At 43.8% G+C, this 17,516-nt stretch overlaps 1 protein-coding gene and 1 pseudogene across 1 annotated transcript in view; one reads left to right on the top strand and one right to left on the bottom strand.

Annotated features, from left to right (window-relative positions):
- Nucleotides 1–15,535, bottom strand: part of LOC129481676 (small ribosomal subunit protein eS26-like) — a 29,420-nt pseudogene extending 13,885 nt beyond the window's left edge.
- Nucleotides 15,507–17,516, top strand: part of FAM234B (family with sequence similarity 234 member B) — a 39,460-nt gene continuing 37,450 nt past the window's right edge. Inside the window, exon 1 of the mRNA XM_055280578.2 lies at nt 15,507–15,570. Coding sequence (XP_055136553.1) covers nt 15,534–15,570 — 37 coding nt within the window. The 5' untranslated portion in view covers nt 15,507–15,533. The remainder of the gene's footprint in view (nt 15,571–17,516) is intronic.

The following is a 17,516-nucleotide window of genomic DNA, read 5'->3' as shown; positions in this document are numbered from 1 at the left end:
AGACAGCATCAGTTCTCCTGGAGGCAGTCACAGGTGTAGTCTCCAAGCCCTACAACGTGACTATCTGCCACGTGCCCTGAGCTTGGGGGAGCTGAGAATGTCCCAGCAGAGATAACATGACTGAGGATTAAAGAAGCAGTTGCTACTCGCTGGGGATTAGATTTGCAGACCTCTGAGATCCCTTCCAACACTGAGATAAAATGTTATTAAAAGAAACAACCACACATACACATAAACCCTTTCAGCAGGGCTGAAATGGGACGTGGGTAGGGGTGAGGTGGGGTGGCTATGTGGGGTGGGAAGATGGCAGGGATGGGGGAAGACCTGGGGAAGTGTTTCTAGTAGAGCCTCATCAATAGAAACAGTTTGGTTTCAAATGCATGGCTAAATTCACCAGCATGTGGTTGGGGCAGGTTCCCCAAGGAGAGAAACAGGGAATAGTAGGGGCATGCTTCAGTCAATTGGCATTGCAGCCACTGGAGGGGACTTAGATTTCAAGGAAGACACCCCATAGCGTGGCATTCTCTGAGGCATAATGCTCAGAATTAGGGCCCCTTTTTTGTGAGGGCTGTACTGCTTGATCTTCACCCTGAAATTGTCATTCTGGATTTACTGAGAAGGCATGAAATTAAAGTTGGTAGGTGAACGATACCTCTGGCAAATACATTGTATTTAGGAGTAAAGAAGTTTTTTTGTTTCTTATTCCATCTTAAACTAAATGTTTACCAAATTTTCTCCTTCATTTTTCACTTAAATTAAAACTGAAGAACATGTAGTTTTTTGAGTACCAGAAACTGGGAGAGATGATAGATCACCAATGAGATGAATATTTTAAAACCTGAGTAATGATGTAATGGAAGATAGATTGAAAGTTAAATTGTTATTCTACTTGGAAAGAATTATGTAATAGGGAACTAAAGGGTAATACAATTCTTCAGTGTCTAATATTTTAGCCCCCGTTTCAAGGTGAAAGAGAAAAGATGTATACAGATTTTCTCAATAAGAAAACTCAATTATAAGTTTTTACAGCTGAGAAAAAAATTTGTAGTCTTAAAGAACAAGTTTAGGTCACATGAAAGTTCTTTATGAGAAATCTATTTGTCTTAGAACCTCTATTAGTGAAGGAGGGAGTAGCTTTAGGTAAATAAAATCTCTGGAATAAGACAACAGAGTTTCATGACTTTCAGGCCAAGGCATAAAAAGAAATACAGAAACAAAATTTTTTTCCTCACTGAAATAAGTAACTTTATGCACAATCTCCTGAATAAAAGAATAAAATCTTATATTTTTGAGGTGGAGGGTGATGGGGGGTAGGATGAAAATAAAGTATTTGTGATGGTAATAAGAAAATAGCTTCATGTGAATCTCTCTAAGAATCCTACTTAAAAATCTTTAAGGTATTGACAAGGCAAAACAAACAAACAGCCAAAAAACCAAACAAGTCTTTAACTCCAGGGTAAAAGAAAGAATGAAAATGAAATGTCTAATTTCATGGAAAGGTAACTCCAGGCAATATCATCTCTGTAAGAAATTCTCCTGGGTTTCATTTTTAGGCTCTTCCAAAATTAGGACAAGAGCCCTTTCTTACCTAGGCTGTACCTTGGTTCTTTTGATCTTGAGATAGAAATTTCAGACACGGAGGGACAGAGGCCATTAGAGAATTTCTTATCACCTTTATCCTCATCATACAGTACCAGGTATGACCCTGGTGGCTCCTGTCCTCTGCCTGAAGAGGCCTTTTTGAAGTTTCCAGTGGTCTTTGGCTCACATGTAGTGTGTCTTTGTTCGTCTGGACATGGATGAAAGACAGGTTGCCGACCCCTTGCAATTAAGTGTCTGCAGGCACGACCTCGTGACTATTTCAAGAAGGATTGCTTTTCGCTTCAAATATATTACTTTGTTCAAAGCAGATCCTGTGGGCTTACAGATATCACATCTTATCCTCTACTTCCTTTGGTTCACCGAAGGACAAGTGTATGCCTGTCCTCTTAGAAACAGGAAAATATACAAAGCACAATTTCTCAGCAAAGAGGGACTCCTCATGGTGAAGTTGTTAAAAAAAAAAAAAGTCGACATTTTCCTCTTTGTGTCAGATGTGCAGCCTGGCTTTTGGGAAGAGGTTTATAAATCTTGCAGTGCCTTGTTTAAGAACAATAATTAGTAATGGTCTGTCAATCCCATCTGCTTCCCAGAAGGAGAAAGAGTCACTACAGGGATGGATTAGGTCCTCTCTCCAATCTTCCGTAGGGACATCTGCAAAGACTCTCATAATAGATGTTAAAAGCTTGACTAGAGAAGAAGAAAGTTGCCTTAGAGAGAATCTCTCTAAGATAGAGCAAGAAGTAGATAAGATAATACTACTGAGAAAATCTACTGTGTAAGAGAACAAAACTTCACATCTACTAAGCAGAGATAAATAAAAGGAATACTTACGATTACTGAAGGTTCAGGGGACTCAGTAAATTAATACCCATCTTCTCTGCATAGCTCTGATTGATCTGGGAATAGACTGAAGAGATGGACAGATGGAGATAAAATATCAGCTTCACTATTGAAAGAAAGCTACGCTGAAAGACATGGCTTAGATCTGTTGTAAAAGGGGCTTGCAAATTCTTTCTTTGAATTAGAGAGGTGTACCCAGGCTAGCACAGCGGGACAACTGCAGGCCCTTAAACCACAGCAGAGTAGAACAAAGTGTGTGCTCTCTGCAGGCAGGCACGTTACTCTTCAACCTTTTTCTTCCTTGATCTCTCTGTGGCATTTAAAATAATTGACTATGCTTTTCCCAAAAACACTTTTTTTGCTTGGTTTCAGGGACACCAAACTCTCCTGGTTATCCTCTGATCGTACTGGCTATGCCTGCTGCTTTCTCTGGCTGTTTTCTCCTCTTCTCCCTGAACTGTGAATGGTGAAATGCTGCAGCGTTCACTCTCCCCTCCCCTCCTGCACCACACATGCTTTTTGTGATATTATTCCATTTCCCAACTTTAAATATGGGTTATGTGCATTAGCTACCGAATTTACTATCAAATCTACCAAATGACTACCCAATTTATATCTCTACCTAGGACTTCTCCCTGAATTCCTGAGATTCATACATGCAACTGCCTAGTCAACATTTCCACTTGCATGTCCAATTGGATGTTGAATTTGACACATCCAAAACCAACCCCTGATGTCTGCTTCCCATCCCCCTCCTCTCTGTTTTCCCCATCTCTAGTCTTCTGGTTGCTAGGCCAAAAGACTCAGCACGGTCCCTGACACCTTTTTCTCTCATGCCATACATTCAGTTCTTCAACAAATCCTGTGGGCTCTGCCTTCAAATTAAGTTAAGAATCCTACCACTTCTCCCCACCCTCAAAGATACTACTCTAGTCTAAACCACCATCAGTTCTGGCTTGGGTCATTGTAATAGTCAAAAGTGATTTATCACTCCCAGTACCCCCACAGTCTGTTCTCAAAACATCAAAGTGATCTCAAGGGACACTTTAAAAATCTAAGTCAAATAAACACTTCTGTACCTCAAAGCTTTTAAAGTCTCCCTATTTAATCTAGACTAAAAGCCGAAGTCTTTACTTTTCCCTAACAAGTCTACAGAATCTGTTCCTACTCTGGCCATATCTGACCTCATCTAATCTCTAATCTCTCCCTAGAACCATCCTTTCCTGGCTGGGTGCGGTGGCTCCCACCTGTAATCCCGGCACTTCGGGAGGCCGAGGCAGGTGGATCACTTGAGGCCAGAAGTTTGAGGCCAGCCAGGCCAACATGGTGAAACCTCATCTCTACTAAAAATACAAAAATACAAAAATTAGCCAGGTGTGGTGGTGGGAGCCTGTAGTCCCAGTTACTGGGGAGGCTGAGGCAGGAGAATCTCTTGAACCTGGTAGTTGGAGGTTGCAGTGAGCGGAGATAGCACCACCACACTCCAGCATGGGAAAACAGAGCGAGATTCTGTCTCAGAAAAAAAAAAAAGAACTGTCCTTTCTGGCAACCTTTTTGCTGGTCTTCGAACAGAACAAGTTCTTGTTATTCATGATGCCTCTATTAGATCTTTCTTCCAATGTCATCCTCTTACTGAAGCGTTCCCTAACCATCCTATTTAAAACTGGACATCTGCCCACCACTCCCTGCAACTTCCACATTGCATCTTCCCTTCTCTATTCTATTTTTCTGTAATACTTATCACCATCTGACACAGCATATATTTTACTTAACTATTTCCCTTCTCCTCTGCTTGACCTCATAGCTCCCACAAACATACATGATGTGGACAAGGACTTTTGTCTGTTTTGTCTGGTCTGACATCCCCAGCATCTAGAACAGGGCCTTTCAGTAATGACCGCTCAAATATTTGTTGAATAAATAATTTTATTTTTTATATTATATGATTTTATTTTAGAGATGGAGTGTCACTGTCTCTGTTGCCCAGGCTGGAGTGCAGTGGTGCTCACTACAACCTCCGCCTCCCGGGTTTGACCAATTCTTCTGCTTCAGCCTCCTGAATAGCTGGGATTACAGGTGCACGCCACCATGCCTGACTAATTTTTGTATTTTTAGTAGGGATGGGGTTTCACCACATTGACTAGGCTGGTCTCAAACTCCTGGCCTCAAGTGATCTGCCTGCCTTGGCCTCCCAAAGTGCTGGGATTACAGGCGTGAGCCACTGCGCTCAGCCTGGATAATTTGAAAAATGAATCAATGAATGAATCTCAAGGGGAAGCAGCTATGCTAAGCATGACTTGCTTCCTTCCTTTGAACACTAGTCAGGAGACTCACAAGATGCTCTAGTGAAAACTCCTCCGCATGGGAATCTGAGGGTTGGGGAATAAGTGTTTCCCTAAAAAATGATGGGGAAAAATTTATCACAAAATGTCTCTTCAAATCAGACCAGTGTTGCTCTTTAAGATCGCGGAAGGGGAAAAAAGATTAGCTTCATGCAAAATCTCTCAGGAGAAGAATAAAACTAGGGTTTTGAAAATTGAGCCAGAGAAAGAAAGAAAATGATTTGTGTGAGGAAATACCTTTCAGCAAAATCTAAACAATCCTCCTTTGGTCATTAAGGCTGGGTTAAGAGACCAAAAATTAATCATTTGATTAAAGAATAAAATTCCCAGATCTTGAAGACTAAAATATAAAAGGAGAATATTTATGGTAAGAAAGAAGAAAAAGAAGTGAGTGAGATTTTATGAACTGGACAGGTAAAAAGTAGCTTTTTGTACAGAGGTCCTTGAAAAATTTTCCAGAGCCTTTAGTTCCTTAAAGATAAACTCTTGGAAGGAATAAAACATAAAAGAAGAAATGAAAATATTTGCAGTGGCAAAGGCACAGTAGATTTATTTGTCTCACAACTCTCTTTAGTCTGTGGTTACATGCATACTTTTAGCTCTGCCATTGTGATTATTCCTCTCAGAACCTCAACTGGGTCAGACATGGTGGCTCACACTTATAGTCCCAGCTACTTGGGAGGCTGAGGCGGGAGAATTGCTTGAGCCAGGAAGGTCAAGGCTGCAGTGAGCTGTGATCGTGCCACTGCACTCCAGCCTGGGCAACATAATTAAACCCCATCTCAAAAACAAAAAACAACAACCAAAACAAAACAAATACAAAAAACCCTCAAATGTCATCCTAGAGAGAAATTAAGCCTCACATGAAACCCCAGGTTGACAAACCAAGCTTGCTTCCAAACCCAGAAAGCGGCCAGAAGTTAAAGATGATCAGGTTTTATTAGATTATCTTGGAGGCAAGATTATAATGAAAAATACTTAAGAAGTATTTCTTGGCTGGGTGCGATGGCTCATGCCTGTAATCCCAGCACTTTGGGAGGCTGAGGTGGGCAGAACACGAGGTCAGGAGATCGAGACCATGCTGGCTAACATGGTGAAATCCTGTCTCTACTAAAAATACAAAAAATTAGCTGGGTGTGGTGGCAGGTGCCTGTAGTCCCAGTTACTTGGGAGGCTGAGGCAGGAGAATGGCGTGAACCTGGAAGGTGGAGCTTGCAGTGAGCCGACATGGTGCCACTGCACTCCAGCCTGGGCGACAGAGCGAGACTCCGTCTCAAAAAAAAAAAAAAAAGTAATTCTTAGGTCATTCATAAAATTACATTAAACAATGTGCTTCAAATAAAGAAAGCTGAAAGTGTTAACTGTGTAGGAGTGAGATTATGGATAGTATTTAGCATGACTGTGTGTTAGGGAGAATTTATTTTTATATTTCTTTCTTTCTTTATTATTTTTTGAGACGGATTCTTCCTCTGTCGCCCAGGCTGGAGTGCAGTGGCACGATCTCGGCTCACTGCAACCTTCACCTCCCGTACTCAAGCAATTCTCCTATCTCAGCCTCCCAAGTAGCTGGGAGTACAGGCACCTGCCATCATGCCCAGTTAATTTTTGTATTTTTAGTAGAGACAGGGTTTCACCATGTCGGCCAGGCTGGTCTCCAACTCCTGACCTCAAATGATCCACCTGCCTTGGCCTCCCAAAGTGCTGGGATTATAGGCATGAGCCATCGCGCCTGGCCTATTTATTTATTATTTATTTTGAGACGGGTTCTTGCTCTGTTGCCCAGGCTGGAGTGCAGTGGTGCAATCATGGCTCACTGCAGCCTTGACCTCCTGGGCTCAATCAATTCTCCTGCCTCAGCCTGGGGCTACAGGTATGTACTACCATGCCCAGCTAATTTTTAAATTTTTTGTAGAGATGGAAATCTCCCTATGTTTTCCAGGCTGGTGTTGAACTTCTGGCCTCAAGCGATCCTCCCATCTCAGCCTCTCAGAGTGCTGGGATTATAGGTGTCAGCCACCACAGCTGACTGATAATTTACTTTTATATAGTATATCTCAACTGATAGCTGTTTACCTTCCCTTCATGATAGCTCAATTTAGAAGGAGTTTATTTCCATATACTATGTATTGGGCTGTCACCTAATGCAATGGTTCTAGATAGCCATGGCATCTCTCAGGGGAGAAGAGAGCCAGGAAGCCTCAGTGTCTATACAATTTGGTTCAGTCCCCAGGTGAAAGCTGACGGAGGCTGCAGGAAGACCAGCTGCTGGGGTGGCAGGAATGTGTCAGGGTGGGTATGGGTGACTGTCTCATTTGCAGTCAGGCTCGCAGGAGAAGAAACGGGAGTTCTGTTAGTCTTAATAGTTTGTGTAATAAGAGAAAAATAAACAGGACCCATATTTTCTTTCTTGTCAGAACAAGAAAGCAGGTGAAAAGTGAGCATTTGTGCACACATTGTGTCTGGGAGACAAAGCATAAGTAACTGAATCCACCACCAGGACCTTTTGCTTGTAACTTTCTGGTCTTCCTGTCTCCATTCTTGTTCTCCTCCAGTTTATTCCCTGCATAGCAGCCAGTTGGATCACATCAACTTTGCTAAATTAAAGTCTTTCAGTGTCAAGGCACCTGCATGATCAGGTTCCTGTCTGCCTCTTGCTTCTCACGTTGAAACTATCCTCAGGCACACTGATTTCCTCCATAGAATCAAGCTTTTGTCTTTCTTTCTTTTTTTTTGAGATGGAGTCTCTGTCACCCAGGCTGGAGTGCAGTGGTAGAGTCTTGGCTCACTGCAACCTCTGCCTCCCAGGTTCAAGCAATTCTTGTGCCTCAGCCTCCCGAGTAGCTGGGATTACAGGCATGTGCCACCACCCCTGGCTAATTTTTTTTATTTTTAGTAGGCACAGGGTTTCACCATGTTGGCCAGGCTGGTCTCGAACTCCTGATCTCAAGTGATCCACCCGCTTCGGCCTTCTAAAGTGCTGGGATTACAGGCGTGAGCCACCGTGCTCGGCTGAACGAAGCTTTTTTCTGACTCGACCTTTACACGTCCTGTTCTTCAGCCTTTACGTGAACAACTTCTACCCATTCTTCAGGCGTCAGCTTAAGTATCGGTTTCTCAGAGAGCCATTCATTTCCTCACTCCCCAAACTAATCTATGATGTCCCTGTGATTCTTTCTCACAGTACTAGGTTCTTTTCCTTCATTGTGCTTGCCACACTTTGTAATGATATATTTATTTATTGCTTGCTTAATGTCTGTCTCTCCCCTAGATTGCAAGGCCTTTGAAGGAGCTTACATGATTTGTTTACTATTTTATATCCAGCTCCCTGAAAGCATTGGCTGGGAATGGCCTCATGAGAAGGCTATAGTCAGTGGACTCCAGGAGCAGTAACTTGACACTAAGTGTCACCTTTTCCTATTTTGTGTTACCATTCCTTTTTTTGTTTTGTTTTGAGATGGAGTTTCACTCTTTTTGCCCAGGTTGGAGTGCAATGGGGCGATCTCGGCTCACTGCAACTTCCTCCTCTTAGGTTCAAGTGATGCTCCTGCTTCGGCCCCCGAGTATCTGGGATTACAGGCGTGTGCCACCATGCCCGGCTAATTTTGTATTTTTAGTAGAGATGGGGTTTCACCGTGTTGGCCAGGCTGGTCTTGAACTCCTGATCTCAGGTGATCTGCCCGCCTCAGCCTCCCAAAGTGCTGGGATTACAGGCGTGAGCCACCGTACCCGGCCTTATAATTCTTTACAGATGTGCAGAGATGAAATGGGCAGAGGTAATTACCAGAAATGCTGAGTCCAGCTAACAGGAGGGATAGGGAGAAGTGACAGCCACGAGGCATACATGGAGCATGTGCACACTGCTGAGATTCACAGGTAGAGGGACGGCGTTTCCCCAAGTCATGCAGCCTGGGTGCTTGGACTATAACATTGGTATGGAGAAGAGTGGTGAAAGAACATGAGAATATTTGCATTATCCAAAGCAGGGAATATGAGCGTAGGAAAAAAGTTTTATTAATTATAAAGTCCAGCTGGGCAAGGTGGCTAACGCTTGTAATCCTAGCACTTTGGGAGGCCAAGGTGGGCAGATCACTTGAGCTCACAAGTTCAAGACCACCATAGGCAACATGGCAAAACCCCCATCTCTACAAAAAATACAAAAATTAGCCGGGTGCTGCACTCCAGCCTGGGTGACAGAGCAAGACTCCGTCTCAAAAAAAAAAAAAAAAAAAAAAAAAAAAAAAAAAAAAAAAAATTAGCCGGGTGTGGTGGTGCCTACCTATAGTCCCAGCACTCGGGAGGCTGAAGTGGGAAGGATTGCTTGAGCCTGGGAAGCAGAGGTTGCAGTGGGCTGAGATTGTGCCACCACACTCCAGCCTGGGCAACAGAGCCAGACCTTGTCTCAAAATAAATAAATAAATAAATAAATAAAATGAATAAGGTCCTCCCCCTCTTTTTTTTCTAAATTGATTTTATTCTTTTCTCATAATGTGATGGCTATTTATTCTTACATTCACATTTATCCAATACACATCTGGGGCCATATGCTATGCATTATGTAGGGCTAAAAAGATACAAAATTTCACTTCCATTCTTTAAGAACTCAACATTTAGTATGGGAGTTTTAATATAATAGACATATATTCAAATTTAATATTAGATATTCAAATTTAATATGGTATATATATTCATATTACAACACACAGCTGCCTATAATACATACTTTAAGATGTGCAGAAAAATGAAGTGTTCCAGAACTTCAGTCACATAGCCAGTGGTAACCTGATTTACTGACTTTTAGAGGATTACTTAGGACTTAACCAGTGAGCTAGACATGCAGAACTGAGAAGACTCAACAGGGATGTAATCTAAACATGAAAAACACTACGGAACAAGACCTTGTCTCAAAAAAAGAAAAAAATCTTGGTTATATTAAAAAAAAAAAAGAAAAGAAAAACACAGTACTGCATAGGTCCTGACTAACCAGAACACGTCTGACTAATCAGCTAGCACTCCCAACCAATGAGAACAAATGTTGGCCAAATATCAGCTACATTCAACACTGAAATCTGTCATGAATCAAGTACTGTCAAAAAGGAGTTTACAGTTTGGTTACAATGCTGTAAGTGAGGCAGGGATTACAAATAGTTTTCAATTTTTGAGCTGAATCCAATTGATAGGTAGTGGCCCCCTGGATAGTGGAGTGAGGGATTCTGAAGCTATGTCTGGGCCCACTGTCAGAGTGTGGTGATTGGCATGTGCCCTGGAAGCAGAAAAGACAAATTGGAGCACACATGCCATGCATCTGACGTCACTGCTTGTGATTAAAAGACAGAAAAACCTGCATTCAAATCCTTCTTCAAGTCCTTGGGAATTGTGTAACTTTGGGCAAATGGCTTTATCCATCTGAGTTTACCTTCCATGGAAAGTTTCTGCCTATAGGATGGAGGTGAGACTATAGCCTCATGTTGAAGCTAACGGCAGCAGAAGGCAGGAAATAAAGGAGGAGGAGAAAGCCTGAGAGTGGAACTGACCCAAGAGGTCTTAGTGGTGGGGAAGATGAAGTGATGCGGCCAAGAGCAGAGACCTGGGAGAAGAGATGCATCTAACAGAGCTTTTTTTGGGGGGGCGGGGGTGGGGGGAATGCTACGTGCCTTGATCCCTCTCCCTGGCCCCTTGAATCTTCAGGAAAACTCCCCAAGTCACAATATGCTTGGCCCATTGCATTTTTTTTGGAAGCCAGTGAAGGGGCTGATCAAGACTGGCAAGGCTCCAAAACACTGTCTTCTCTTATAGGCTATGAGTGCTCAGTGAATGGGGGCTGTTACCATCTACACTGCTACCACAGGTCCTTCGGTCGACATGAACATGCTAGAATGAGGGATGGGAGGACCAAGAGCTCATTTGGCTTGGGTGTGTCTGTCCTTAATTACACTGTTCTCAAACATATGTTCCAGCCAGAGGCTTTTTAAGAAGAAGCCTTTGTTTAAATTTCAGGGCCCACAAAGCATTTTATAGTCTAGACTCTAGAAAGTTTTATAGGCTGGAAGTCTGTATGATCTGAGTGAGATGAGCCCTTGTGTTTTATCAAAGGACATTCTGGGAACATAAACCTGTTTGTTTTCATGACAAGCCATGCAACTCCTGGGCAGAGTTCAGTTCTCTGTGAAGAGAAGTGAATATGCCACCGGTACACATGCGTTTCAAACTTCCTGATCCCCACACAAGACTGATTTCACAGGCTCCTTGATATCTGCATTTAACCCCCAAATGTCCTCTGCTGTGCACCTCTTTCGCTTTTCTCAATCTCACTGCCCTCATTGCTATTTGCTATGACATTTTCTTTTTGCTTTTTAATCTCATACTAATTATCGCTTCCTGACTCTTGTCAGGAAGTGTAGCAGAGGCTTGGCTACAGTTGGCACCAGTGTAGCAGAGGGTACTACTCTCAGCTTCAGATAAGTCAGTGGAGTTCAGATTTGTCTATCCTCTGCTGATAGATGTAGGAATGGCTTCCAGAAATCTCTCTGCAGAGGGAGTGAGGAGCCTCCTGGGAGAGCTTCAGCTTAGACCCATAAGTCATTACAAGAAACTTAGCTCAGGAACAAAGCCTTAATCCCTACAGGAGAAAGGCAGTCCTAAGGAGAGCAGCGCCTGAACCCTTTCCCACCATCAATAACTCAAGAACTCAGGTCTGTAATTTACAAAAGCATGCGGTGACCAGTGTCACAGACACTGGCTAGATGCTCCCCAAACTTGTCTCCTTTTCTTCCTGGGCTCATACCTTCCCGGCACACATATTCTCTGTCTGAGTTCTAGCCTAATAAATGTGGGCAGAAGTCACGTACACCAGCTCCAGGCCTGGCCCATAAAACTTCCTGCATGATCTGGGATGCAAACGATCCAGTGGAGGCCTCCGAGGCCCTAAGGATGAAGCAGCTGGGGACAGAAGGGCCTGGGTCCCTGAATGGCTGGGAGGAATACAGCCCCAGTGCAGTCTACTTGCACCCCCACCTTGACTGTGACATAGGCAGAAATAAACTTTTACACTCTAAAATCACTGAAATCTTGAAGGTTGTTTGTTACGGCAATTATCTTGCTCTGGTTGACCTGCTAAGTAAAAATAGAAGCTCTGTCTAATGAAAATACTGCATTCAACCTGAGGGAGTAGCAGCATAGCACTGGCAATTTCCTAATAAAGTGTAACATAAAAAGGAGAGAGAGGCAGTGTTCCCTAGTTTCCTTTGCCCTTCACAGCTCTGACATTTTAGGAGCACTAAAATACGAGGTGGCATTTAGTGGGAGATACAGGAAGAGGCAGCAGTTTTTGAGAGGAGGCAGTTTTTGAGGGGCCTGGCAGCACAGTGGAACCAACGAGGAAGGGAGGCGGCTGCTGGTAGATACAGTGGCATTGGTTCCAAGAGGAGGTGGTGAAACCTAGTGGGGGTAGTCAGGACCAGCAGAAGTGGCCACACTGCCCAGGGAAAGGCAAGCATTAGATGGCCAGATTTGATCAGAAGTCCATGCAGGACACTTAGAGATTTTGAGCAGTACTTGGAGTATTACAAAGGTAATAACCAGCAATATGGGTTCCCTCTATGAGTTGTGGGAACTTGAGAAGGTTGGGGAAGAACATTCTCACTGTAGATCAATGTAGGAAAAATAGAAGCTGATTTTCTGACTTCAGTTGTGATTTTTCAGAAAAGTAATTTCTTCAAGAAGGCACGGCCGCCAGGCAGATTAGGCTGTTCATAGGCATCCTGCCCCTGTCACTCTTGTACTTGTCAGGCAGGCAAGCCAAGTTCAGAAGTCAGAGAGGGCCTGGGTGTTTGCATTTTCCACGGTGACCTCAGTGGGTGTTTGGGCAACAAAGGTATTCACATTCCACTAGGTAGCTAGAAAGCAACTCACAGGTATTCTCTATATAAAAGACAAGGATCCTGATTCAGTTGGCAGCTGCTTTGAATTTTTTTCTTTAATTGAAAAAAAAGTACATTACATTTGAGAAATACTATTCTGAGCTGCAGTTCCTATGTTAAAATGGAAAAAAGTTGTGGAGGGATGAAAGAGATTTCCAGAGGGACAAGGAAGTCAAAGTGGGGCAAAGCTCAGGAAGCCAAGGAAGGAGGAATTCCTGGGCATCGGCCTCTCCGCAAAAATCATTCGGGCAAAGCTGGGGTGATTATGGGGAGCGTGCAGATGCCTTAAAGGTCAAGCATTGAAATCTGAGGAGCTGGAGATGCTGCATCTATTGGATGTGTGTACACTGACACTTGTTTATATGTACACATGTAAGTGCGTGCATGCACATGGGCACTTTGGGTAGCTACACAGTTTGAAGCAAAGTTTTTTTTGTTTTGTTTTGAGACAGGGGTCTCATCCTGTTGCTCAGATTGGAGTGCAGTGGTTCAATCACAGTTCACTGCAGCTTCCAACTCCTCAACTCCAGTAATCCTCCCGCCTCAGCCTCTCAAAGTGCTGGGATTGCAGGCACAAGCCACTGTGCCTGGTCCTGAGGCAAAGTTTTTAAGTAAAACTTTAAATTATACATCTTTATTTTCTTTATATCAGAGAAGAAGTTACTCTCCGGGAATATACCTTTTTACTAAGAAAAGGAGACAGATTTTTCTTCTTTCTTCCTATCCTGTGTGACTTGGCTATTCCTTTCCACCCAAACTTTCTCCTAGAAACTCAGGTTCTTGTTCTGCAACTAAAATGAACATTTTTCTACATCCCTGTCACATTCACAGGTTATTTTTCTCAGTCTTCATATTTCAGGAATGTGTTCCATTTAAACTGATACCAGGCAAGCTACTGCTGGCTCATTGTGACTTGTAGTGTTGCTCCTCTTTGATGACCTACATAGATGTAAAATATGTTTTTTAATCATGCCTCCAGAGATGTGGTAAGCAGTAGAAATTTTGGGTATTGTAGAATGCTGAAAGAATTAATAAATAAATACATTACGAAACCATTCAATTACTATGAATGTATTATTTGTTATTAAGTTACAAATTTTAAATTGTTAAAACATTAAGAAATTATTGATAAAAGAAGAGTGAATACTTAGAAAACACTAAGTGCCGGGCACTGTTGTAAGTGCTTTCTACGTATACATTTAATTCTCAGGAGAACTATAAACTAGGAACTGTTTTGTCCCCATTTTGCAGATGAGAAAATTGAGGTGGGGAGAAATTAAGCAACTAATCCTCTGCCGGGCATCTAGGAAATGATGGAGTCAGGATTTGATCTCCGGAGGCCTGGCTCCTGGCTCCACAGCCTGTGCTCTATCAGAGACAATGACATTTTTTTTTTTCCGTGGGAAGAAAGGTGAGACTGCTGGAGACTGTCAGATTACTCCCACAGGATAGTCCTGTCTGCAGTTTCTCACGGGAATTAGGCAGCCTGCAAATGAGATGTATCTTGGAGCTTTTGTTGTGACACTCAGAAGTTACATTACCTTTCTATTTCTCAGCTTTCTTTTAAACAAAACAAGGACAGTGGGACTAGATAGCCTCTAGAATCTGTTCCAGTTCTAAGATAACATAGTATTAGCATTCCTGCACTAAAATGCTGATCACTGGTGTGTGGGAAAGAAGCAAGTCAGTTCTCCCTTCTACACCACTGTGCCTGATCCTGAGGCAAGCCAAGTTCAGAAGTCAGAGAGGGCCTGGGTGTTTGCATTTTCCACAGTGACCTCAGTGGGTGTTTGGGCAGCAAAAGTATTCACATTCCACTCGGTAGCTAGAGAGGAACTCACAGGTATTCTCTATGTAAAAGGTAAGGATCCTGATTCATTTGGCAGCTGCTTTGCATGTTTTTCTTTAATTGAAAAAAAAGTACATTAAGTTTGAGAAATACTATTCTAAGCTGCAGTTCCTATGTTAAAATGGAAAAAAGTTGTGGCGGGATGAAAGAGATTTCCAGAGGGACAAGGAAGACAAAGGGGGCAAAGCTCAGGGAGCCAAGGAAGGAGGAATTCCTGGGCATCAGCCTCTCCGCAAAAATCACTCGGGCAAAGCTGGGGTGATTATGGGGAGCGTGCAGATGCCTTAAAGGTCAAGCATTGAAATCTGAGGAGCTGGAGATGCTGCATCTATTGGATGTCTGTACACAGTCAGTTCCTCCTTCTACACCCTTCAACTAGAAGCTGCAGCGTAGCGTGCTGAGTAGACAGCTGTAAAGAACTGGGAGGGTTCGAGCTCCAGGAAACTTCAACTTCTACCTAAGAAGCATAATAGAAACACTCTTACTAGGTGCCTACTGTGTGCTGTGTGTTTTAAACAGGTCATATCATTTAATTCTCACTGCAAGCTTGTGAAGTAGGTAGTATGTCTTTAATTAAAAAAAAGCAGCTGCAGCTCAGACGCCCCAAGGGACTTGCCCAAGATGGCCCAGCTAGTAAGTGATTTAGGCAGGATTCAAATCCAGTTTGCCTGATTACAAAGCCCATGCACATTGCACAATCCACACCTCCTTAAATATCTCGTTCGAATCATTTTCACTGCAAGCTTACGGGGTATTTTCTCCCCATTTCACTGACGAGGCAAGTGAGACTCAGAATGGTGAGGTGACCTGCATAGGTAGGGTGGGAGAAAAGCCTGCGGAGCGTGTACTCTGGCTTGGCCTCCCGCGGCTCTGTCTCCAGCAAGCGGGTCCCACCTTTCCCGGTCCCAGCCCCATGCACCGCCCGCCCGGAACTACACTTCCCGGCAGAACGCGGGCGCGCGCACGCGCACCGGGGCCTCCGCCATGGCGACCGTGCTGTCCAGGGCGCTCAAGCTGCCGGGTAAGGAGTCGCAGCCTTGCGACCACCCCGTCCCCGCCGGTGTTGGAATAAGGGGAGGCGAGACTCTGGGGGCGAGGCCGGTCAGGCCCTGGCCTCAACGCAGACTCAGCTGCAGACGCCCGGTGGCGAGGAGGGTGCAGTCCCTTGGGGCTGGGGTCCCTGTGCCACCAGAGGGCGAGAGGGGCTCCCAGCGGGGCAGGGGTCGCGGGCGCGGGGCGAACCCGGAGACGCGCGGGGAGAGGGCGCCGAGCAGGTGTTGCAGCGGGGAGTGTCAGAACGCCGGTCGCCGCTGTCCCGAGGGGAGGCTGGCGAGAGGAGCATCCTTCCCGAGCGCCGCGGACCAGGCACCGCGGGGACTCCGGCGCCTTCTGTCTTGGCCGGACCTGGGCGGGGGCGGCGGGAAGGCGAGTGGCCCTCTGTGGATCATCCCTTTCACCTAATGACAGCAACGACGCATCCATGAGGCAGGTGGGACAGGTATTTACGTCCCTTCCTAGTTTACAGAAGAGAAAATGAGAGTTATTTGGCTAATTGAATTGTCCAGGATCTCACAAGTATTGGGAAAGCTCGGCCTTGAACGTCAGGGGTCTTTTCACTCTAAATCCTGAGCTTTTGATTCCACTTGGTCAGTCTCCAGCTGCCGACATTAAGCATGGGAAATGATTTGGCACCTATAAATTGAAGATAATGTATGGAATCTTCTTTAAGGCAGCATTAGGGGTGATGACAACTTCCAGAGCTGATTCAGTACTTCGGGCAGCAGCTCCAAGTTTTTTTTCCTTTTCTTTTTTTTTTCCTGCTAAACCTCCAGGGTAGGATTGTACTGTTAGAAACTTGATATTTTAATAAAAGTATATTTATTCCACCCAAGTAAATTTTAAACATTAGGCTTTAGAAAAATTAATGGCTCTACCTAGATAAGTTTTAAGCATTAAGCTATAAACATTTATTTGCTGATAATTTGTATTAGAGGGAAAAGCAGTTGCTTTCATAGTTATCTCTAGAGAGGGCTATTTGGGTTTTGGTTGGATAGCTAGTTTGAGGTTGCAGGGGGATTACAGGGTCCTTGTTCTCAAGGAGCTTCCAGTATGCTACCCTGAAGTGAACCTTGCCATTTGGATGACGCTAGGTTGGATATTAGTTTGCATTTCTGTCCCCAGACTTCATGACCTCAGACAGATTTTTTTTTTTTAATATGGGCTCATTGGAACATTGGAAGGAACACTGATAGTATCTGCCTTGGAATGTGTGCATAATACCGGAATTAAATGAGAGATGTGGCCCTTTACCTGCAGGATTAATTTTTTACTTTTTTACTTTGTATATCCTTTGTGTAGAATGATATCCTCCCAGAGGGGTAATAAGATGTCAGACACATTTAGCTTTATTTCTTTTTTTTTTCTCTTAGAGTCCTTTTTTTTTTATTTCAGTGTAGGTCATTGTTATCCTCTAAGAATGAGAATGCATGAAAATCTTGCTTGGGCAACTCTTGAGCTCTTTTGTGTTCTTATGCCCCAAGGCTGTGGTGTTATCACTCCCTGGAGTATTAGTTGTTGGAACTGGTTGGGGTTCCCATAGCCTAGTCCGTGGGCCTGTTTGGCAGGCAGCTTGGCCCTGAGCCCTGAGGTATGCTTGATGCTTTTTTAGGCCCAGATATAGTAGGCATATGTTCTTTCATGTGATGTGGGTTTTAAGAAAATGTTCACTTGCATTTTTCCTTGTCTCCTTCTTGCCCCTTCTTCCCTCCACCCAAAATACTATTTTTAGTTTTTGCATTAGGTACAAGTTGTTTTGTATAGCTCTTTTTGGCTCCCCTGTAATTGGGGTCCTGAGACTGCTGTCCTGTTTGGGCTACTGTGTTATGTTCTCGTAGTTAACATCCCCACTGTTTTGTTTGTTTGTTTTTGTTTGTTTGTTTGTTTTTTTGAGATGGAGTTTCGCTCTTC

This window comes from Symphalangus syndactylus, chromosome 5, assembly GCF_028878055.3.
Source record: "Symphalangus syndactylus isolate Jambi chromosome 5, NHGRI_mSymSyn1-v2.1_pri, whole genome shotgun sequence".
NCBI classification, from domain to species: Eukaryota; Metazoa; Chordata; class Mammalia; order Primates; family Hylobatidae; genus Symphalangus; species Symphalangus syndactylus.
The sequence above is the reverse complement of the archived record's forward strand: the minus strand, read 5'-3'. Positions and strand labels throughout refer to the sequence as shown.